Below are 25,821 nucleotides of genomic sequence, written 5' to 3' on the forward strand. Positions count from 1 at the left end.
TGATTCATTCTCAACCTATCAATGTGTCTGGTGGCACGTGGGTAACGTATACTGGGCACCACAAGCAACCCTAGGGTCTGCCCCTTGTTTTATCACTCTCTGATCGGTTCCTTGACATTACTTGACAAGGACATCTGGCTACAGCAATGTCATTGAAGAAAAGTAACAAAACAAAAAACAAAGCCCCAAAGGAGATGGATGGTCTGGAGAGGGCAACCATAGGAGTGAAGGCTGGGGTGCCGAACATGTAAAGTCATGCACAGGATTCACTCGGGGAAAAAACGACAAAGATGTATATCAAGAGCCATTAAGGATGATACAAAATTCAAGCAATTACGTCAAGAGATAATATCAATGCAAAAAATAAACTCCACTATTAACAATGGAAGCATGACCATCTTTTGCACACTTGTGTTCTTTGATTCATCAGAACTTCAACAAAAGAAATTCTACAGCTTCCTAGTATTGCCATGTATATTCAATTTAACAACGGTTTTACCAGAACTTGATTCCATGCCATCAAACTGATCTGCATGAAATTATAAACAGATCGCAGATGTTTCTGCTTTTGCAACTGCCGAATAAGAAGAGACGAGTCTATTCTTTGAGCCAAATCTCCCATTGAGATATTCACCTGAAATCATCACCTTTTTGAAAGAGGACAGGCCTGATGCCAACATGGCATTGATGCGACAGCGTGTGCCAGGAGTATGGGCAAAGCTATGGCCATCCCATCATCACCTTGTAAATCTCACCGGCTCAAGCCACCTTCAGCTACCACTGGTAGGAAAGAGAGTAAGCATGTGGCGACGCGGAGAGCTAGGCTGCCTTGTATAAGTCTCTCTCATTCGCTCAGAACTGATTGATGCTGGTGGAGGTGCTCTTGACAAAGTGGAGAATGCTGCACGGGGGTCGAAACCTGAGAAGGGTGGGGTGGGAGAGCTGATGTGGGAGGGGAAATGATGTGCACTGTGGCTAAGTACACTAGGCAGGCTAGAAACTGAGGCAAATGGGTGGTCTGAGCTATGGTGGGAAACCAGGAAATGAGCAGAGGCGGCAAGGCTGGGGGGTACAGGGGTGGAAGCGAAGAGTTTGTCGGAGGAGGAAGGGCCTTCGTTGGAAAGGCCCTGCATGCGCTTGAGGTAAAGGCGATACTTCTGCAGGTGGCTGGCAACATTCTCACGGGTAAGGCCATCCACATTCATGAGCTGCATGATGGTCTTCGGCACAGCGTTCTTGATGCCCAGGTGAGCCACTGCGTCCACAAATCGCTTGTGGAGCTGCGGAGTCCACACTAGCCGGGGCTTCTTCAGGGTTCGCGCAGACTGCTCTTCGTTTGACATGGCCACAGTGGTGTTCTGGTGGGGATCCATGGCTGGCCCTGAGTCCACCTCCTCGTTTGGATCCACTTTGAACTGGATAAAATTTGCTGGTTGTAGGGCCACTCCGCTGCCGCCACCTCCTCCTCCTCCATCTTCAGGTTGTGCTCCTGGTAGGCTCACATCCACCCCTGAGCTTGCAGGCCTGCGATCGTATGAAGAGGCCATAAATTGTGGCAATCCGTTGGAAATCAGTGAAACGCCATAGCCAGGGGAGCTTCCATAGTCATGCCCTGGAGAAGAAGATGAGAATGTCCCGGCTAGGAGAGTTCCCCCTCCTCCTCCTCCTCCTCCTCCTCTTTCTTCTGCTTGATTCACTCGTGCACGTTCAAGATTCTGATCACTGGCCTCCATTGGGGGATTGTTGACCCCTGCCAGAGCTGCGTGGCCGCCATCGGTTCCTTTGTATGTGGGGCCTGCAGCCTGAGCTTCACCGTCCTGGTCTGACTCGAGGGTGGGTAGCAGGACGCTGCGCATGCGGAGCAGAGACTCGAAGGCGGACTGCGACGTGGTGAGCAAAGCAGAGGATGACGGCGTTGCAACAGCACAGGCAGAAGAGAAATGAGGGATGTTGAACGCGCAGGCGAGTTCGGGGGGGATAAGGGATTGGGAGAGCGGAGTGAGCTCGTCGGGCGCAGGAAGGCCGCGCTCCGACTCTGACAGTCGGTTCAAGTTCATAGTCATCCTGCAAGATCCCACAAAGTAGATAAAGCCTGGGCCGCTGAAATGGAATCACTCCCTGCTCAAGGCATGGCTATGGAATCAAAAATAGGGCAAGATGGAGGAAGCTTGCCTGTGCGCTGTGAAAGCAGAGGATTCTCGATGTGGGCGATGGCGAAAATTCCAATGCTGGTTATGGCGGATCTTGGGCGCTTTTTACTCTGTCTCTGATCGGTGGGTATGGCGAGATAGTTGAAGCAGGCAAGGTGCGGGATATGGCGGAGCTGGATCTTTCACAGATGTCTGCGGCAGAACCTGGACCTCGTCGATGGGGGTGACTCTGGGAGCTGTTAAAGGCAAGGGCCAATGGCGAGTGCTATAGGGGGAGATACGCCAATCCGAGCGCTTCAAACTCTGGAGCTCAATTAGTGTTCGCCGATCTCCGGCAAAAGAGACACGCACCAACAATGCGCAGCATGATGAAGTGGATGACCTCATCATACTCCACAGAGCCGAAAGAGCTGAGTTGTAAGCCTGTGATACGCTAGCATCAGCTGGCTTTGGCATCTTCCAATATCTATTTATGATTTCCTACTATTCCTACAACAGAGACTTGTGCAAGTATTAGAAGCCGCACATTCTTGACCCATAATATATATATATAACATTAGTGTTCCGGATATATATTTTTGGGTCCTCACATCACCATGGGTTGAAGGAGAATACACAATTTTTTATTTTTTGTTTTTGTTTCACCATGGGTTGAGGGGGAATACACAATTTTTTATTTTTTGTTTTTGTTTTTTTGTATTGCCAGGTACGGCATGCGGTCTGAATAGACAATTTCGTACATTTATTTTCTCTTTAATTTCATCCAATTACTACTATGTTTTGGGGAAAAAAATTTTGGAAGAAGCATTTTTCCTTCTCCTCTCAAGATGAGGCGGATTTTTCAAAAAGTTGAGCAGCCTCTCAAATAAAGCAAACCTGTAACCCTGCATAACAATGTACCCCCCGTGGGCCGTAACCCAAGCTTCAAAAACCATTTCCGTGCATGGGGTTCTAGAAGGGCCTACTAACCTGGCCTCTTCCCAAGGTTGGCCTTCCTAAGTTCCAAGTGTGCTAAAATCTGCACACTTGGGTTTTTGCTTCTTAAAAGTGGCCACTAACATGGTCTTGAACTTGTGAGAATGCAAAGCTCTAGGCACATTTATGGATTTTTCCACTTGCACAGCCATGGGAATTCGTGGTACCCTAAAATATTGAGAGTAGGGGATTGCACTCTCTGAAAAATTAAAAGTTATTAATTAGTCAAAGGAAGAACAAACTTAATTTGTATAAGGATTTGAAACATTGTGTTCTCACCCTCCCCTTTCTAGATGAGAAATCGCCTCTCGCGCACACACTCGCACACACACACACACACACAAAGGGTTTCTCTCTCACAAAGGTCAGGCTGAGATGGCATCATCAACAAGTGGATGTTGATGTAAACAAATTGTTAAGGAGAGGATAGCTTTCAAGTCTCTCATATTGCAAGACCTAAGAGAGCCTTAGTCATGTAGCATGAGCAGTTAGGATGGTATCATCCTTATCAAAAACGAGGCAAGACAAAAAAAAAAAACTCTGAATTCTAGGATTATATTTTGTTTACCTATTATAAGCAACATAGGATGCTCACAATCATGGCCATTGCATTGAAGGAGAACTTTTCTCCATAGGATTTTTTCAAAAAAAAAAGTGGTTTTCGCAACTTTTGACTTCATGGCATAACTTGAAAGATATGATTTATGGAAGCCATTTGAGTCATTAGTATATCTATCCATCTAAAGGATTTGATTAATGGACATCTCTTTCTCAATTTCAATGTTGATGAGACCTTCGATAGATTATTATCCTAAATTTCAGTGCTGATAGGGTGTCACTATGATGGTTTTGCATCACTGACATGGTTCTCCTAATTTTCATTGAAATTAAAAGGATCATCCTCCTTTTAAGATAAGTGTCACCACGTTTCAAACACTTCCCCATTACAAGGGGCTTTGAGTAAGTTTGATAATGAATTCTAGAAAAAGAGATTCCCCATTGACATAAGAGCTACCCTTTTCATAACATATGGAAGGGAAACAAAAAGGGGTTTTGGGGGTATGTAAGAGCAAGTTGCCTTTTGACACAGACCCTTGCCCTTTAAAAGTGACAAGGAGAGTTAAAACCCATACATTTCTTTAATAATTATGTTAACCATAAAGGTTAATATTACCTTGTATGTGCCTTGTATGTGCGGTTGCACCTTTTTTAACAGGGAAAGAGAAAAGGGTTTTGGGGGTATGCAAGAGCAAGTTGCCTTTTGACAAGGACCCTTGCCCTTTAAAAGTGACAGGGAGAGGTTAAACCCATACATTTTTTTAAAATGACACGGATTCTTGATGGGTGAGTTCGGACACTAGGAATGGTCCCATTCCCTTATACGTTAGCTTATGCTTTTGGTTCTTGGTGCTGTACATGAGAATCATATTCTTGACTTCCATTTCCTTGTCTTTGAGCTTCTCATTAAGCCATTCCTTATGTTGTAGCTTCTTAACAATCATTCCATAGACATAGTATGGCTTCCCCTAAGCATTCAAGCTCGAATAGTCAATCAATCAAGATGTTTCCTGTCAACCTTTCCTTGGTACTAAGAATTCCATCATGGGCATGACAGCATTAGTTTCGTATGTCAATTTGAAAGGTGTGGTATGGATGGCCATGGCCACCTTGTAGGTGGTTTGGGTTCTATATGCCCATAGAGCAACTAGTGACTTACGTTCCTAATCATTATGTGAGGCATTAACTATTTTTGTCAGGATGGCACAAATAATCTTGTGGTGTTTTAGCCTGCTAGCCATTAGCCTGGGGATAGTAGGGCAAGGATTTGCGGTGTACTACCATAAAGTCGCTTATCATGAACTTGATCATGTCATTGATGAAGTGGGTCCCCCTGTTTCTTACTAGTTTGAGTGAACACCCAAATCTAGTAATTACTCTCATAAAGGAATTTGGCTTTTATTCTGGCATCAGTCTTTATGGTAGCATAGGTCTCAGCCCATTTGGTACAATAGTCTCTAAAGCGGCAATAATAAAACGTGCTTGAGTACCTCGAGAAGCTCCTCGAGAAGCTAGACTAACCGGCCCGACAAAGTCAATACCCCATTTCTCAAATGGCTACAAGGAAGCTGGGAAACAATGTGGCCAAGTATTACCCCATGTCTCACCCAAAACTAGCATTTGAGTGGGTTAAGGGAGATTCGGTACAATTTGCATTTCTTAAATACCTTCCTCAGGCACCAGAGTACCTCGAGAAGCTCCTCGAGAAGCTAGACTAACCGGCCCGACAAAGTCAATACCCCATTTCTCAAATGGCTACAAGGAAGCTTGGGAAACAATGTGGCCAAGTATTACCCCATGTCTCACCCAAAACTAGCATTTAAGTGGGTTAAGGGAGATTCGGTACAATTTGCATTTCTTAAATACCTTCCTCAGGCACCAGAGATGTGCTTTCCATTTTGAGTTAATGTAAAGGTCATCCATGAAAACCTCAAGGAACTCCCTGAGGTATTCCTTGTATGTTGTGCACGTATGCGTTAGGAAATTGTGCCCAAGCTATTGGATAGGCCAAACGACATAACTTTGTACACATAAATGCCTCATTCCATGGAAAATTCTATCTTATGTTGATCATTCGGATCTATTTTCACTTGGTTATAGCCCAAAAACCCATCAAAGAAGTTATAGGCCTCCTTACCCACCACACGTTCCAACACATTCTCAGTGAATGGCAATGGGTAATGATCTTTTACCATGGCTACACTAACCTTTTTGAGGTTAGTGTAGCCATGGTAACACAGCCCGGATTTTCTGATTCTTCTTAGGCACTATGACTATTGGGGATAACACAGCCCGGATTTTCTGATTCTTCTTAGGCACTATGACTATTGGGGATAGCCATTTTATATGCTCTATCATACACTTTAATGAGTCTTTCATACATTTTATATGCTCTATCATACACTTTAATGAGTCTTTCAATTTCATCCTTGACCATCCTGGAGTATTTCGAATTCATGTGATAAGACCTGTGCCTTAATGGCTTTTCTACTTAAATAATAGGAATAGTGTGCTTGATGATCACCTCCAGAGGTACACCCTTCATGTTAGTTTATTCCCAAGCAAAGTAGGTATCATTGGAAGTCTCTGAGTAGGTCGATTAGGTCCTTTTCTTCCTCTAGATCTAGGTCTTTTCCAATGTAAATCAGTTTTGGTCCTACTGGGTTAACCTCTGTACTTCGGCCGGTCCATCGTAAGATGTTCTTGGCTTTTTGTTAGGGTTCTTTTCACCTTTTCAAATGTATGAGGAGGTTTCCCATGTCGTATGTCTTGAAGTGCTCAGGAACCTACCTAAGATCTTCCACACAGACACACTCTTGTAGAATGAACTTAGCTTCCTTTGTAGTCTTTGCTTAGCTTCTTTTTTAGCCTCTGCTAAGGCTTTGTTTCTTACTCTTCTTATGGACCGAGATAGTTTTTTAGATTCTCCCAAACATCTCTTTGTGGTCATTAACTTGATTGGAGCCTCAAAAATATTGAGCTCTTTTTGCCATTGGTGGAAAAATTCCACATAAGAGTCTATGGTCTTGATGTATCAAAGCCAATGGTCTCCATTCCCTCCTTGGAAGAGCTATAAATCATCTCTTTTTAGTGTTTTGGACCCCAAGATACCACCTCCTAGTTGCGGATATATTGCCTTTGAATTCGTATGTTGCCTTGTTGTAATGTTCAACATATAGATCAAAGTAATTTCCTTGTCATCCACTGTGGCATATCTCGTGACTGTTCTAGTTGGGAGGATGTTCATGGTTGCAAGGATATACATCTAATCCTACTTCCTGCTATGGGAGAGAAGAAAACTTTGAGCTCTCACACTCCTTGTGTAACCTTTGAGGCACCACATGTTCAGTTATGTGGTGTTATTTTGGTAAAAGATCCACCACTCATGGGAGCGAAGCAAAATCTAATCTCTCACACTCCTCATGTAATGTCTTATGACTTATGAGGCACATGTTTAGTTATGTGGTGTTATTTTGGAAAAAGATCCACCACTCATGGGATGGGTTTTCCATGTTCTCAGGTTTACCTTAAGGGTTTCATTCCTTTTTTATATGTAGATATGGTATGTGTCCTAGTCATGAACCATTATAGCCTCTCTAATAAAAGGGTATGCCTAGGACGCAGTCATAAGAGTTGTGCTACTGAGAAAAGTTCATTACCACAAAAGAGTGGCAAAAACTTAGGCCGCCAAAGGTCTTGATTCTCAGATTTTGCAAAAGCCCCATGGGTTTTTCTATGGCCTCATCGGTAAGCTTAACTATTAGGCTGGTAGTGTCAAGTAAAGGTTGCCTCCAATTCTCCCAGCACTGCTTGGTAATAATTCTAACTCCAACCCCTCCATCTAGGATGGTTGTGACTTGATGGTCCTTAAATTTTTTTAGAAGGAAAACATTCATATCTTCACTCTCAAAGTAGTGGCCTAATTTATTCACCGATACTTTTGGAAAAGCTTGGTGAACTGCCTCTTTCCTAGCAGGTTCTTCATCATCAAACTTATTTAAGGAGTCTTAAGGTGGTTGTTCTTCTATGCACAACCTTAGTCTTCCATCCATCCAATCCTTTAGGCCCTTCCATGGACTTGGGCTTTCTTGCAGCAAGGAGCCAACAAAAATCTAGACTTGGGAGGAGAGGAAGGCAGTGAGTCCTACTATGTCTCGCGGGCGGGGAGTGTTCATTATCACTTACATAGCTATCAAGACTGGCAATAGTATATGAAATATGTATAGGCCCTTTTAAGTGTGGAACTCTTCTATCATCTCCCAGGATTTTAGAGGAAATGGCTTCAAAGCTTTTGTCTAATTTACATAAGAATTGTTCCGAGTCTCCTCATGTTGCAAAACAGATTGGTTCTTTCTTTAGTCTCCTCTTGAGCAAAGTGAAATGGCATCTATGTTGGCTTTCTCTCTGATAGTGGGAACTACAAGTTCACCATCCAATTGTGCTTGGCATGCTCTTACCAATTCTTGAGTTACTTCTAGCCTTATTTTCTTCTTAATTGGGTTTGGATATTCTACCAACTTTTTAGGCAGGTTGTTGGGGTCTATGTATAAGAATATAGCACACCGAAAAGATAAATAGCAAAACAAAGTGCAAATAGACAATGAAATAGATAGAGAATGGAGAGAATTTTAAAATTCTCAGATAGGTATAATAAATGTGATGGTGATGTCCATCGTGTGCTCTCAAGTAGAGCTTAGATGGTGATCTAGAGAGACTCCAATTGTGCTTGGGATATTCTGCAAACTTTTTAGGCAGGATGTTGGGATCTATGTATAAGGATATAGCATAGCAGAAAGATAGATAGCAAAACAAAGTGCAATAGACAATGCAATAGATAAACAATTTGGAGAGAATTTTAAAACTATAAGATAGATACAAATATTCTGCCAACTTTTTAGGCAAGTTGTTGGGATCTATGTATAAGGATATAGCATAGCAGAAAGATAGATAGCAAAACAAAGTGCAACAGACAATGCAATAGAGAAACAATGGAGAGAATTTTAAAACTATAAGATAGATACAATAAATGTGATGGTGATGTCCACCACCACTTATGCACTCTAAAGTAGAGCTTAGATGGTGATCTAGACAGACTCTAGATGGAGGATATACTTAGTGTAGAGGGTGTGGATACTCACAAGCATTGGATACCTTGGCTTGTGTGATAACTATGTATATATATCATGTTGTAGGTGGTGTGGTAGGCACGGCGCATATATAATGTGGGTGGATATGCGGCATAGACATGGTCACCACCCTCAATTCGGCCAACTGACCCCACCGCCCACTAATAATGAACCCATACCATTGGGCCAAGGCCTCCCACCACCAAACCCCTGTTAGGGGGGCCATTGAGGATTCAACTCCTCCTCAGAAGAGGATGAAGAGACATTTGAAGCTATATCCTTTCTTAAACCCTCTTGAACTATCATGTGGTCTTCACCTTTGTCTTCTAGTTCTAGGGGTGACTCTAGCACTTTATCGATGGTTGGTAGGACCAAAGTTGGTATCTGTGCCCTTTGAGTACAAGAGCTGAAGCTTTTCATGGCTTCTCTCCTCCTATTTTGCATTCTCATCATAACATTAAGAGGGACCATTTGTACCAACCCATCTCTGATGCTTAGCAAGTTCATGCTTGTCGACTTATGCTCTTGGGCTACACCTAGGGCAAGTGCTCTCAATGGGCAATCCGTGTACATGTGATCAATGCCACAACCAATGCAAAGATGTGCTAATGGCTATGGGTTGGTTGGTGCGGCTGCCATAGCCTTCTTAATGGAACAGTATGCCACTCGGTGTGGTGAGAGGTCCCTTGCAATGATAGCACTATAGCAGCATGTGAGATCCTAAGGCATTGATGCCTCTCCCTCTATTAGATATCTTGGATGAGGATTTGACTTGAGGACTCTGATCCTCTAGGGGTTCTAGGTATATAGTGTCTTCCCCTATTCCCTCTTCCTCCCCTTTAGGTATTTATGCTAGGGTCAATTGGTTCATGGGGGTCACCCCCAAGGAATGGATGGTTGTTGTGGCAACATTGGAGGCAATAGGGGTAACTCTGGAATTATTAGTACTTATCTTTAAGGTGCGTATTTTCCCAGTTGAGGTGCATTAACAAGCATGGGCCTTGTCGATGGTGCAAGAAAAGCCAAGCGATGAACAGGTGGAGCTAGGGTGGTTGGCGGTTTCTTCTTCTAGGGTTGATTCTTGTAGCAATGGGTAGTATGGTGGTTTCCTACCCTCTTTCAGTATGCACACCAAATTCCCCCTTATCTGGGTCTTAGGTGGGGCAATTCCATGATTGTGTGGTTAGCACAACATATTGAACACCAGACCAACTCACATCTAGGGTATAGATGTGGTTGTCCTGTGTTATCTTTTCTTAGCCTGGCTTGCATTGCTCAGTCATTTGCTGCATGAGTGCGACCACTACTATTGGTACGACATGTGGTTCTTGGTTCATAGAACAATATAAGGATATCTGTAGAACTATTAAATGCACTGTCTCACTTAACTTTCGGGTAAATTGGCAACAACTATGTGTTTACCATCACCAATTGGACATAGAACAATATAAGGATATCCGTAGAACTATTAAATGCACTATCTCACTCAACTTTTGAGTAAATTGGCAACAACTATGTGTTTACCATCACCAATTGGACAATTGGAGTAATGTCAGTTTGAGTGTGAGAGGAAAAAAATTTCAATTGAATTGAAAAACGGTATTGCAATAAGCCCTAGATTATTTCCAACCTTTGGAGGTAATGTGTCAAATGATGCTTCAAATGGGGTTCCTTTAGGGAGATTCCTTGAATAAGTAGTTCCCATGAAGTTTTTATGTTTTTCAGAGTACAAGTTGTGCAAGATTGAGTCAAGGATTACTTTTAGGAATCTTTTAGTTAGCTGTTCATCAAAGAATTTGTTAGTCTCAGCACATCGAGGGTGGAGATATCTCACTATGTTGATGTAGTCTTTGATTGATTCTTTCTCTAGCTGCTTGACATGGTAGAGTTGGTCGACTAGGTTTCATTGGATTCCCTATTGAGAATACCCAATTGTGAATGTGGTCATCAAGGTGTCAAAATCAACCTTGTCTTTTGGTTTTAGTGATCATCAGAACCACTATTTCACCTTCCCTTCCATGGTGAGGCCAAAGGCACTCACCCTTACCAGGTCATTGGGTCAACCACATGTATCTCTCATTTGATCAAACACTTCCAAGTGTGCAATGGGGTCTCCCATCCCATTGAATTTTGGCATTAACTTTGTACCCTCCTCCTATTTGTGTTGTTATCCTCAAAATATCTTTTGTGGTTAGTGCAATTGGTGATGGTGTAGGTGGAGGTTGAGGTTGAGGTAATGGCTACAAGGTATGGCATGGGTACTTGTAGGTTGGTGGCAGCATGACATATGCAGGATATTGCAATTGAGGCAAGTTGGTACTACGGGAGGATAGCCATGTAAGGTTGGGTGATACTGTGAGATGTGGTTTCCTCCCATTGTCACTCACCCGACCTATTAAGGCACTTTCACATCTTACCCGCTCGAATGGGCACTTACCTTAACTACGCTAGAACATATAAGGAAGCCTTACCCTGTGCTAAAAATAGGAAAAATCTACGAACTCTTTGTGTACATAATTTCTTACGAACAACTAGTAACAGAGGCTAGATCATTTTTTAAGTTTGGTCAGCCTAGTGTGAAAACTATTTATTTATAAATATGTCATTTTTGACATTAAGAAAGACACAATCATACTCTCATAATAGTTTACTTGTGAGCTTCCCTTCTTCCCTCTTCTTGCTTGCTTGCTACTATTGGATTCTTACATGCTAGATGGATGTTTATTTGAATGGGTTCGATTTCTTCTTCAATTAGTTTCTTCTTTCCCCACCTTTTGTGAGAGAGATAACCATCACGAAGGACCATCTCTTGTTGCCTCCATCTAGGCATAGAGAGCTCTCCCTTCAACCCCTTGACAAAGGAGAATTCTGGTATGACAACGAAGTGAGAATGCGACATATGAGCTAGCGCAACCACATAGGGAATTGTAGTTTATGGCTCTAAGGCAAGACCCAAGGACACATGCTTCAGCAAGGCTAAGGTAAGATCTTGACTTGAACATATTTGGCATCATTATCTCAGGGACTAGCCTAGGGCTTTGGTGTGTTTACCTGTCCAACTAGCCTAGGTCTTAGCTATGTTTATCTATCCATTCCAAGCTATTAGGATTGCCCAATATTACCTAATGTTGATTAGGAGTCCACATTTTGAAAAACGTGCAGTTTTGGAGTCATTGGTTGTGTTCAATTGTTGCTTTTGATTTTGGTTTTGAAGTTTATTTTCATTAGGGCATTTTAGTTTTATCTATTAGAAGGGCAAAACCTTGGGTCATTACTGATTTGCATGAAATTGGAGCCTACTAAGAGGCTTAGATTTCATTGCTTTAAGCCAAGGAATAGCTTAGAAATTATGATTAGGAGTGGAATCCACTTCAAAAAACATGAGCATTAAGCTCCATTAGGATTGATCAAAGTGGGATAGTCAATTTTATTCATGTGTTTCATAGTTCTTCATAATTTTTGCATGCATTATTGAATTGGTAGCTTGGAAGCATGAAATAATCAAAAAAAATTGACTACTTGTATAACAATGATTCACAAGATTAGGACAATTAATCACACCCCATTAAGTCCCAAAAATCTCAAAAAAACACTAAAAAGTAGGCCAAGCAAGTTCTCAGGTTGGGGACGTGAGCCCATAATCCTACACAAAAAGGTGTGAGCCTGGAGATGTGAACCTATAAACGTGAGCCTGGACATGTGAGCCTGGGAGACATGAAGATAGATATACCTAACATTGTATAGACCAATTATTACTACCTTAAAGACTCATAGATATACGTACTCATGTCCTTGGAAGATTTTCCTATCATACAATCTCTCCCACCTACATATTCTAAGGAAAATTATTAACCTTCAAAATTATTGGAGGATCAAATTTGTGTGCCGTAGGTAGGCTTATTTCATAAAAAGGGAAGCACTTCAGGTGAGTTCATACAAAAAGGACATGAATTAAACGTGAGCTTGTATACATGAGCCTGTGGATGTGAGTCTAGAGGCATGAACCTGGACACATGAGCTTGATCACCAAGTTTCTCAGTAAACCTAATAGTAAGCATAAATTTTACAAGCAGGAGTCTTGCTCTCCACATCGCTCTCCACAAGAGCTCATTATAGAAGCGCCTTCACCATGGAACCAAGTTCTAGTTCTTCTCCACTACTGTTAGATGAGGAACATGGAACTTAGGGAAGGGTAAAGAGCTTGCGAGGACTACCTCAACATAAAGAGATCCACAAGACCAAAACATGTCCTCATCTATAATGAGCTTGTATCCTCAAAGATGAGGCCCCCCGACAATGAAGGACAAGTACCATTGAAAATCGCATAGCCCGACCCCATAGAGCAAGAGATCAGGTACCCTAAAATAGAGGGTTTGTGCAACCACCTCCTTACATGTGGTTTAGGTCTCTAAACCTAGTTAAAGATCCCTACTCTATGATGTCTTGAGACACTTTCATTATGGGTTTCTCACTGAGTGGAGCTAGATGGAGTCCCATTGCATAAATCTATAACCTCAAGCATGACGAGGGAGAAACAATGCAGGATAACATTGCTAGAACCAAGTATCTCCATACAAGATGCAACACCCATGCAAAAGACTCCATGATCTATTGCTCATCGATTCATCATCAATCTTAAGAGTAAGAGGCTTTATGACCATTTCTATAGGTCTAGGCGCTACATCTTCAAGAAGTGATGTCTCATGATGCAATAGACTTGGTAGATAATCTGTAAGATAAGGATGTAGAATTCATCCACCCAAACCAAAAGATAGGGAACGCTTCATCCAAATCCTTATCAGCCAAGGGTGCCCAATCATCATCATCTAGAGTTCTAGTTAAGGATATAGGCACAGAGGATTGGCACAAAATTAGCTAAACCGTTTAGAGCTAGCAATGGCAGGCTCAAGGCCAACACCTCAAGCAGGATACCCACACCTATGCCCATAAAGAGATATGGTTTGGTTGTGCAATTTGTTGTCGAAATCATACAAGTATAGAGTGTCTAATGCTCAAGCCTAGACATCAATATTTTTTTTTCATTGCCAACGCACGTGAAACATGAGACAACTCATTTGTTAGTACCAAGAAAACCTAGCAGGCTGGACTAGAGGTGCCAAAAAAACCTAGTAGGGTGGATTGCAGCTCCCCATGCCATGGCAACCATTGGCCTTGGTAGCACCACTAGTCACTCCTCAAGATGCACAAGATATAGTACCTACCTATTAAAAACCCTTACTATGAGGTATGTATAGACCCCTTAGTTGCCATGTCCATCTCTGGTACTACTACCTCAATCGATTTTCCTCCACAAGAACCACTACACCAATATAATAGTACTTGGTGACATTGCCCCTACAGAGACAAAAAACCAGGGACCAAGAAAGCTACGAGTCTTATGAATAACAAGACCCATATGCTTGGCAACAATATGATTCATGTGGTGGGTATTCTAAATAGGCACTTTACCTACAAATACACCTTTGTTTAGGATACCCACAATATATCCCTTTGGGTATCCTGAATAGGCACTTTACCTTTAGATACACCTCTGCTTGAAGCCATGGTGCAATAATGAGTGAGATACCTCAACAATATGGTGCATAGGCCACCGATGCAATGCTTCTTATGCAACAAAAGCCCACACTGTATTGTGGAGTGTCCTCATCACAAAGACAACACCAACTCCCTAAGTGCTCTAAGCACCCCAAATTCTGTGTCCAACTGCAACATAATTCCTTATGGAGACACATGTTATAAGTGCGGATTTGACCATGCTTATAAGAGGATTATCCAAACGAAGTGACAATCACCCCCATGGCAGAAGTATATGCTACCACTTCGACAAGCCTTAACTTAAGCATACAAGGAGAAATTATTCACACAGTCCCCCTTAATGCCATCATAAGGCTTCAAGCCAAGATGAGGGCGACAAGCCTAAATGGACATCCAAAGCTACCAAAATAAGCAATAAAAAGCCCAAGCTTTAACTTCAAAACAAGTAGCCCAAAGAGCCATATGTGCAAGCCTTAACTTAAGCATACAAAGAGGACTTATTCACATAGTCTTCAAGCCAAGATGAGGGCAACATGCCTAAGGGACATCCAAAGCTACCAAAAGAAGCAACAGAAAGCCTAAGCTTTAACTTCGAAACAAGCAGCCCAAAGAGCCATAGGTGCAAGCGCAGGGCTACATAATAGCCCCTAAAAAGGCTAATAAACCAAAACCAAAGGTGCAATTCTTAGAGGAATATGTTGAGGTGGTAGTACCAAAGGCGGGTTTGGAAATTGTTGTTGGTTATGCATTCCTTTCGACGATTAGGGGTTTTGGCAGGTGGTAGGCACTAGTTGGTTGTGCTACCAAAATAAGCAACAGAAAGCCTAAGATTTAACTTCGAAACAAGCAGCCCAAAGAGCCAAAGGTGCAAGCCCAAGGCTACATAATAGCCCCTAAAAAGGCTAATAAACCAAAACCAGAGGTGCAATTCTTAGAGGAATATGTTGAGGTGGTAGTACCAAAGGCAGGTTTGGAAATTGTGGTAGGCACTAGAGATCATGTTGGTTGTGGGGCTGGTAGAACTAGTGATTTCCAAGGCATGGGGAACATATGTCATGGTGTTGGACTCCACCCTTTCCTTGGTGCTAACAATGACGTGTCATGGTTCTTATGGTACTAGAAATACGCATAAAACTTTTGCATTATAGGCCTTAGCAACAATAGACACTCCATGCTTCCACAATTTTATTGTTTCAATGGAAAAAAATGCACACCAAACCATGTCTCTCTATGGGAATAAGTTGTTAAAATAAAGTGATGTTGGGTAAATGTCAGGAGCAAGGGGGAGTGATATGTGACCCCGCAAACATTTATATGAGTTGCATAAGTCATGGATATGGTTGAAAGGTTCTAGGGGAGCCCAAATATGAAAAGAATATGTGGAGGCCAACCTAGAAAAAGGTGGGGAAGAAGCCAAGTGGGTGCTCACTTCACTTCAAGGGAGATAGTGCTCACACTAATCTAGAAAAGATTAGGGAGAACCTAATTAAGCTTAGGGGCCATGATTGATGGTTAACACAGATGTATTCAAGCCTATAATAATGCACTCTATATAATGGATTATCACATGAGATTTTTCACTAAATCTCTTGCCTTATCATTATGCTCTATTTCTATCATTAGCGTTGTTATTAGGATGGATCTCTCTCTTCCATTTTTATCATGCTAAGATATTTATTCTAATCCATTTCTATACACCCTAATCCTTTCTAGACATAATTCTCAAGTTGGTATTGAAGCCACCCATCATCTTTTGAGTATCTATGCACCCTAGGATGTTCTAGTTAAATAAAATAATTGCTTTCCCTAATTAGCTATTAAGTAATTTTTTCACTCTTTTCCCAAGCTTCAAAATCATCAAGAATCAAGAGATTTTGGTTCATCTATTAGAAGAATAGACAACTTGGAGTATATACTCCAACTCAAGAAGCTAGACAACATCAAAGGAGGGCATGATTGATTAAATTAAAGGCTCCAAAATAGCCTAGCAGTAGGCAACGACGGACTAGAGAGTGGCATTGGGTAACCTCATTGCAAAGACCTTCCCATCCCCATAAGAAAACCATGGCAAATCCACTCATAGTAGATAAATTTAGTGGTAATTGTTTCTATATGTGGCAAGTAAAACTTAAGTTTATTCCTATGACATTTGGGATTTTGTTATGTGCACATTATATTATGTGCATATACTAGGAGGCTAACCCACCCTAGGCATGTGAGCATGGGAGCATGGGAACTTTCTCTAGTGGGACAAGGGTTAGTCCTAACCTTGTGTTGGGATTGGGGTCAGACAACCAAGGGTCACACATGGAAATGGAGAGTCAAGAGTCAGTTGAGAGCTCTCTAATATAATAGGGGCATGGGACACTCTTAAGGGATGTTCTCTTGTGTACAGCATAGTATCTATTCTCTTGCCATTTCATACTAGAGCTACGTGCTGCAGGATTGAAGACATACCTCTTGGTGGTATGGGACACCAAGGTTCTTCATTACTTTGATGTGTGCACCCTTGGGGGTGGTCGGGTGGATGAGTATATGCCTAGATTATGTGTGTTTATGCATAGTAATTATCTAGAGAGATCTTTAGGGTTTTAACAATGGTATCAGGGCGGTCTCTAGTTAATTTTTGATGTTTTTTCTCCTCTTAATTCTCTCATTATACCAAATTTTTAGCATTTTTAAGTAATCTTTAACGTTTACTAAGCAAAAAAAATGTTATTTTTTGGTTTGTTTTGGTGGCTTGTGCATTGGGAATGCTAATATGATGGTCAGAACGTGGTGCTTCTCGACTTAGATGGACGTATCGACAATGTAGGGAAATTTTGTGAGTGAAAATGCTATTTCTTATATATTTTTATGTTAAAATAAGAATTTTACGAATTTTTTACCAAAATACCGCACATGTTATTGGGGTAATTTTTTGGTAGAAAGGATTTCCTACATCTATACAATTTTTAGGAAATTTCCTAATTATTTAGGATTTTTCGTTAGCTTTTTTTAGTAATCCCCGTGGGCATGTTAGGAAATTTCTACCAATTTTCTACTAAAAATCAGTCGGGGGTAGCATGTTAATGCATCGGGTCCTTTCCCGTGTGCATGGCATATTTTCTATCTCTCTCATCGGAGTTTTCTCTCAAATTTTATCTTACTCGTGGGAACACCCCTTATGTGGGTGGGATTAATTAAACTCTAATTATATCATCAGTGTTTATTAACTCTGTTTAACAGGGGAAGAGAGGAAGTAGTTGAGAGAAGGAGATGAAATCTAAGGAGAAGTGGTTGATGAGGTGGAGAAGGGGAGGGGAAAGATGATCTTGTGCTTCCCCCCTCTCCCTCACAGAATCACGCACAGCCCGCCAGGGGGGGGATTCCACCACCGGCGGCGGCCTACACCCCCATGTTTCTTTAGAAAAAAAAAATTTAAAAACATTTACAAAGCTTTTTTTTAAATCTTCATTTTCATGATTTTTTTAAAAGAAATTCATCTTGAATCTTTTGGCCTCTCGGGTCTAAACTTTTTGGTGACCATTCATATTCCAGGAGTTATGTGCCTTTTTGTTTCCACGACTGTTGGCTGTCTGCATTCCGAGATGACTGTTCCAGGTTCTGAAATTTGTGTCCGTTCATATTCTCGTGCATTTGGGATACAATTAAATTTTTTAAAAAATTCTCTAAAATTCGTGGAAAATTAGACAATGGATTTCTCCAATTTTTGGAATATCTGGGTTTTTCTTCTGGCATGTGGCGTCTCCGTTCGGGCGCCCGTAAACCGTTCGATTTCTTGTAAAAATCTATTTTTTATCGAGAAAATTAGAAATTCTATTAAAAATTATAGATTTTAATTGGATTTAAGGATTGTCGATCAAAATTTAAAAATTTCGTGATTGATAGGATTCTCGAGGTAATTTTTTCATAATTACCAGACTTAGGAAAATTTCTAAAAATTATTTTAGAAATCCTAGAAATTGGTATTTTTTGTATACCAATTGTATTTTGGTGAATTTATCGCTAAAATTTTCTAAAAATTTTAGATTTGGAATGCCATAAGGTAGGATTTGGTGGAGTTTAAAATTAGTAAATTTTGAGGCCTAGAAAAATAGAAAAAATTAGAGAAAAAATATGATAATTCTTTTTTTGCGAGAATTTAATATTTTCAGGAGTTATTTAGTGTTGAAGTACGTTTTCACGTGCTGACATTAGATAGATGCGAGTTATTAATGCGAGTGTCCCTCGTATTAATAGTTATTTCCGTTTGGATTAATTCTACACAGTGTTTTCATGATTTTTTACCGTTGTTTAGCCACCAAATGCTAATTAAAGCATTTTTTCTTATGTGCCGTCAATTCTAGTGAATCAATTCACTAGATCATTTTGGTCAAGGGTGGTCAAGTGAAGTTGGCTCGAGTGATTCGTAATTTTCGGAGAACCTTATTACCATAGCTCACATTGATTTCTCGATCAATGATAATGTCAACGAGATGTGAGATCATTCCGACTCAGGAAGGGAAGATCTAAAATTCCAAGTTGTTAAAGAAGAGGAGGCTGTTGGAAAGAGTGAATTTATGGAAATGACAGAACGTCTGGAAGCAACTATTTCCAAATGCCATGACGAGATGGAATCATTGAAGGTGCAGATCTTGACTCTGCAAAAGACTCTTTTGGCGGCACCTCCTGCTCCTACCAAAGTAGTTGCTCCATCGTTTGCACCAAAGGTGTACGGCGGTGAGAAAAAGGAGAATACACAAGAATGTGTAGATGGTTGGCTCAACAAGTGAACTACACACTTTTCCTTTCATCCATTTACCGATGCGCAAAAGTTGTAGATGGCGCAGGGGTTATTGAAAGGAAAGGCATTGACTTGGTGGAAGCATCTCAAAGAAGATCCCATTCCTACCACTTACCAAAATTTCAAAGAATGTTTCAAGAAAGAGTTCATCCAACCAGAGGATGATATCAAGATAATTTTCAAGCTTGTTAAAAATAGCATGGGAAATTAGTCATTTGATAATTATGTGCAAAAGTTTAGACAGTTGGCTACCAAAGCCAAATCAGATGATCATACCTTATGTGGGATTTTCATCAACGATCTAGCTCGTGACTATCAAAACAAGGTTAAAAAATGCAAAGTCAAAACGGTTGAGGATGCTATTTAGGTAGCTTAGGTTTTTCATAAGACAATGGTCGGTGCCAACACTTCAAAACCATCGTCTACTAATGAATTTTTCAAAGAGTGGACAAAAAAGGAAGATGGTTTTTACACCAAAGCCAAAAAAAATCGACAACGCCAGCAAAAAGCCAAAATTTGTGAGTAGGGATAATCTCACATGTTTCAAATGCAAAGAAAAGGAACGCACAAAGAAATTATGTCCTTTGAATGGAGCTACAACACCTTCAATGCTGGGGCAAAAGATGATACCAAACAAGTTTATACCAAAAGAAATCTATGAACATTACATAACTTCAAGGTAAATTTTCTAAAGTCAATATTACGCATCTTGAAGGAAGCCAATGTCCAGATTGTACTTTCAGTAAAAACGTTTTTGGTCCAAACGAATTATTTCATATTTATGGAACAATAGATGGATATCAAGTTCATATATTGTTTAATCCCAGTAGTACTCACAATTTTACTGACAACATTGTGGTACAACGGATGAAGCTGGAAACCACTCAGAATGATCACATGTACAAGGTCAGGATGGCTGGAGAACAAGTCCAATTCTGGGACAAGAAGGTGCCAAAGTTGCTGCTAGACTTCCAGTTGTACTCAGAAATACTTGATTTTCATGTCATGAGCTTAGGTCATGTAGACATCATTTTAGGGATGGACTGGTTTCATCGAAAAAATAAAGATTTTTTTGTCGACTCGATCAAACATTTGATGTCGTTCCGTCACAATGGAAACCTTGTTACTCTTAAGGGAAACATTATTGTACCCAAGGAAACTTTCATTAATGAGCTTAAGCTAATAAAAAACCTTTTTAACTATGAACTTTTCCATCATATTGCATATGAAGAAAACTCTAAAGGAGCATGGGATGAACTAGAGAAGCTATTTGGTTCTAAACAAAAGAACTCTAAAATTAGTCTAAAATTTTAATTTTTTAGATTAGACATCAAATAGATTGAGTCACTCCAAGCATATTTAAATAAAATGAAAAGTGTTATGTAACAACTTGCATGTGTTCTTGCATGTGTTGGGTCTCCAATGAATGAGGAGGATGCCATAGCAATCCCTCTCAAGAGCATGACCTTAGAAGGAAACATTCAACAGTTGGTTGCTACTGTGAAGAATCTACTTAAACCAACCTTTGCCAGCATTGAAGCAGGATTTTTCAAAGAAGAAAATGGACTTAAAGTTAAAGTAGGTGGATCTTCATCACACTACGAGGAGAAAGCATTCTTCACCAAAGGACCAAGAGCTAGAGTGAAGTGTAGCTTTTGTGGCAAGCCAAGCTACATAGAGAGAGATTGTTGGAGCAAGAAGAAGAGTCCAAATAACACTCAAGCCAACATCGTAACCAAAGAAAAGCTAAATAAAGGGGCTTCCCAAGAAGAAGGATAATCATCGGAATGACTCTTCTAGTTAATGGAAGAGGGTACCCCTCTCACCTTGTGTTTAAACCCACTCATTTAATTCCTACCCTTTTGTAAAACTATAGGCTCTAAGACAACATTGTTGCCTATGAGGCACCTATGATGATAGACCACTCTACCAAATGACTAAGAGTATAGATCTAGTGTATGTATGGTGGTAGTAGTTCATCACTTCAGGGGGGAGTGTTGAAATAGCTAGTAATGTTGGGTAAATGTTAGGAGCAACGGGGAGTGGTATGTGATGCTCAAACATTTGAATGAGTTACATAAGTCATAGACTATGGTTCAAAGATTCAAGAGGAGCCAAAATATGAAGAAATATATGGAACGGCCAGCCCATATGAAGGCCAAAAGTAGGCACCTAGAAGAGTATGGAAAAGAAGCCAAGTGGGTGCTAACTTCAAGGGAGATGGTGCTCAATCTAGGAAAGATTAGAAACTTAATCAAGCTTATGGACCATGATTAATGGTTAATGGAGATTTACTCAATTTTATAAAAAGGCACTCTATCTAATGGATTATCATATGAGCTTTTTTGCTAAATCACTTTGTTACTCCTTTCCATACACTCTTTGTAATCCCCACCCTAGCTTACATACTTCACATCGTATATAGCCAAAGACACACTTTTGTAATGAAAGATGGCCATATAAGGCTTGTACATGTTTTGGGCACCCTATAAGTGTGGGAGCCACGTAAATACCACTTCTATATAAGTAACTTATGGGAGACTTAGTGTGTAAGGATAGTTTTCATAATATAATCTATAATTGAGCTCAATCTTAGGAGCTCCTTCCATCTTGCATGTCTTGTTCCTTTTCTAATTCTTGCATACTTATATGTTTATTTTTGTCATTATCTATGGAGTCTTATTAAGTTACTTGCTTCCATGTTTGAGTGCTTGAGTGTGCGTGTGTGCTTGAGGTAAGTTTTCTTGATACTTGCTTGCGTGTTTGAGTGCTTGAGTTAAGCTTTCTTGATTCTTGGTTGTGATTAACCAGATGTAGAGTGAGATTAAGAGAGAGAGAGAGAGAGAGAGAGAGAGATGGTGCTTGAGTTAAGCTTTCTTGATTCTTGGTTGTGATGTAGAGTGAGATTAAGAGAGAGAGAGAGAGAGAGATGGTGTGAGAAGAGAGAAGGCTTGCTAGCTTCTCCCTCATGTAGTGATTAGATTATAAAAGTCCAAGCATTGGAGCTTGAGGGCTTGACCACCCTTGAAGTTTCCATTCCCACGTTGAATGTGATTTCACTCTCTAAATGGTTGTACTCCTTGGTAAAGATAATGCTTGTTGTAAAGCTACAACTTCCTTAAACACTCTTGCCTTATCACTATGCTCTATTTTTGTCATTTTAGTATCATTAGGATTAATCTCTTTCTTGCATTTCTAGCATGCTATGATGTTGATTCTAATCCATTTCTACACACCCTAATCCTTTCTAAACATAAATCTCAAGTTACGTGAGGGTGTCCAGCTTGAGAAACTAGGATTTGGCCTTGAGATTATCCTTGGGGATGGCCTTACCAATGCTAACCTAATCGATTGAGTAGATTGTCTACTAACTCATTCATGCTCACTCCTTAGTAGGACTCTTTTTAGTGGTGGTTGGGCTCCTTAGCTACATAGGCTTTTTATGATGTGTCCCATATATCTTGGTTCAATTGGAGGACCTTCTACATCCCTATCTTGAGTGCTGCCTCGCGACAACACTCGTCAAAGATGTAGTGTCTATACTTGTAGATATGGTCATGAAGCCTCTTTCTCTTGGGTGGTCCAATCATGAATCAGGCATCAAGGTGATAAGCGATAAATCATCGAGCCTTTCTCAAGGAATACATCATGGAAATACTTGGATCTAGTAATGTAGTAACACATGGTATGGTCTCAACTCCTTTTACTTGACACATGGTGTGCAGTAACACATGGTATGGTCTCAACTCCTCCTTGCTCCGTCCAACTCCATTGGGTAAAAATACCACAATCAAAGTGTGTCTTAAGACCTCATAATTGGCTTTTTCAAGTGGTACACCAAACCCCACACAAGCTTCGAGACTTCTACCTAGCCTCATCCGTTTGATTGGCATGAATTTTTACTTTAATTCATTGTTTTGAGTTTTTTTTTGCTATTTATATATTTCCATACTAGAGTTAAATGTATACATGGATGTTGAATAACAACATGAAGAATCTTTCAAGTTTTAGAGATATATAAAATATACACCCTTTCATCTAGTCGCACTTTCAACTTTTAGAGAGATATAAATGTATACACCCACTCATAGAGTCACACTCTTACATGTAGCCTTTAGAAAAACCACAAATATAGTGGGGCATCTTGTGTATCTAAGCTATCAAGATCCAAATATGTGGTAATAATGGAGTTGCAGGCCATTACATTTATCTATTTTTCACAATAGTAACGTATGATAAGGATGTCCATTTGTGCATCAAGCCCTTCAATGGAACTATAGTTGGTAAGTTGCATCTACCATTTCTTCAAAATCTATAAAGAGAGAATGATTTTGGGACAAGAATGACAAAAATCAACCAATTCAATCGAGTGACCCCTTCCAACAATAGTATTTGATAAATTCAATAATATAGGTATGTGAGCCATTTGATTAACGTATGATAGGGATGTTCATTTGTGCATCAAGCCCTTCAATGGAACTATAGTTGGTAAGTTGCATCTACCATTTCTTCAAAATCTATAAAGAGAGAATGATTTTGGGACAAGAATGACAAAAATCAACCAATTCAATCGAGTGACCCCTTCCAACAATAGTATTTGATAAATTCAATAATATAGGTATGTGAGCCATTTGATTAAAGTACTTAAATTTAGTCAAACCTTTTATGCTATAATTTTTTTCAATTATTTTGGAGGGATCTCAAAATAAGGAAATGGCCCAAAAATTACCTCTAGCTTAACCAAGAATATCTGAGAGAGAACAAAAACAAGATCATAACTCTACGATCCATTTTGAGGCCTACCTTTTGAGACCCAAATTTTTCATGCTCAAATAATCTCTTCTAAGCACTACATGTTAAAAAATCATGAAGGTTTCTTTGTCTCATTGAATTTAAAAAAGTAAATGGTATGTAAATGCATCACACCACTATTATAGAATCTCATCACTATGAACACACTTAGTAGGCCTTGTTGTACAGACAATACTACAAGAAAATTTATTTTCATCTAGCCATCATAGTCTCATCCACCTCTCCCCAATACAAATGTGTGATATCTTAATGAGCATCTCAAAAAAATCTTAAATGATTTTCTACACATTTAAAAATTAAAGAATAGATTTTGCATATAATAGAAGGTCACTTTTGAAACTAAATATCAAATAACTACACTTGTATAAAAAAGTGTATATTTAAATAAACAAAAGAAAAACAATTTACCTCTATATTTCAACTTTCTAAGTACTGAAGTACAAAGTTGGCTCATTTGTGCAACACTTGATTTCTATATCATGCTCCATGATATCCTTCATTAAATAACCTTCTAGAAGAGACATACACTTATATCCTTCATGTTTTTAATATTATTATTTTTTGTTTTGGAAGAACACTATATGATTCAAATTAGTGTTAATTTTGTTACAAGATACATGTGTCTTCCACATATGTGATATTATAAGAGGTGCACAAACAACTTGATCTATCTTTAAGTCTTAATGTCTCCAAATAGTTGAAAGCCCATAATTTCTTTTAAAAAATAAATCAAACCTTGGATGTTATAAAATAAAGGTATGTGCAATTAGCAATGACTTAGCATTGCCTTTTACTAAAAATTAGTGCATAGTGTTTCATAAAGTATCGAGTTGCATGCTAGTTTGATCATATGCTAATAATGGATAAAAATGGAGCTTATATATTGGAGTTTATAAGGGTTATTTTATGTGTTGAAATGGTAGAATTTCTTAGTTATAAGATAAAAGATTTAGTACTCATACTACTCACAAGCATTATAGATTTGTTATTGCCCTTGGTTGCAATATCTCTTTATTTTACACAATAATATGATTGCCCCTTTTGAAGACTATCATTTGGCCTTTAGGATTAGAATTATTTACAAGTTATTTTCATAATCTATTCTACAAAATATACATTATGTTTGACTACTTAGAACATTTTTCACTTTGTTAAAGAGTATGTCACAGCATGATGTTGAGTGAGTTGCATCCATAGACAATTACTTTTGTGTTCAAAATAGGCATAAATATTTGTTCACACCTTCCGTACATTAGGACATCCCCACCTACTATAGCCTGAATTATTATGTCTAGCCATGGGCCCCAATGATGTAGCAATTGCCCAGCCATAAGGCTTGTATGTATAAATGAAGATGGTAATTGGCACCCACTTAAGTTGGGCGACCAGGCAAACCCCTTGCATATATGTACAACTTTTGATAATGTGCATGGGGAGAATCAATCAAGAGGGATTGACTCACCTCTTTTTCCTCTCCTAATGGGACTTCCCCCACGATCCAAGGGACTTTCCTCTCCTAATGGGACTTCCCACGATCCAAGGTAAGTGGTATGGCCACTATCCTATGATTCCTTATAATTGAGCAAGAAGGTTCTTTGACATGAACGATGTTTAATCCTTACTATTTTCCCTTTATAAATGGAAAATTGGTCTTCATTTTTGTTTTCTAGATCCTATATCATAAACTAAAACAAGGTGGATAATACGGTTAAAATTTTAATTATTCTTTTCCCCTTGATAGAGAATTGTGTTCTTAATGCTTTCAAGGAAAATTATTTGAAATATCAAATGGTTAAATGCCTAAGAAGTAAGAGAGCACAAGAACTAACTCAATTAGAAGCATATATGTTTTTGTAAT

General features: G+C 39.7%; 1 protein-coding gene across 1 annotated transcript; it reads right to left on the bottom strand.

Moving 5' to 3' along the window:
• Positions 1–452: 452 nt before the first annotated feature.
• LOC147620618 (uncharacterized) lies at positions 453–2,493 on the bottom strand. The gene is made up of 2 exons (XM_086824864.1): positions 2,173–2,493; positions 453–2,064 (listed from the first exon to the last, which is right to left on the bottom strand). Exon 2 carries the CDS (start codon positions 2,061–2,063, stop codon positions 771–773), a length of 1,293 nt encoding a protein of 430 aa, XP_086680990.1. The 5' UTR covers position 2,064; positions 2,173–2,493; the 3' UTR covers positions 453–770.
• Between the last annotated feature and the right edge of the window lie 23,328 nt (positions 2,494–25,821).

The sequence above is a fragment of the Cibotium barometz genome, chromosome 31 (genome assembly GCF_041138505.1).
Source record: "Cibotium barometz isolate CiBa-2024 chromosome 31, ASM4113850v1, whole genome shotgun sequence".
Taxonomy (NCBI): domain Eukaryota; kingdom Viridiplantae; phylum Streptophyta; class Polypodiopsida; order Cyatheales; family Cibotiaceae; genus Cibotium; species Cibotium barometz.

What these genes read in the sequence shown, in the direction of transcription:
- LOC147620618 (XM_086824864.1), bottom strand. Translation starts at nt 2,063, where the DNA reads ATGACTATGAACTTGAACCGACTGTCAGAGTCGGAGCGCGGCCTTCCT.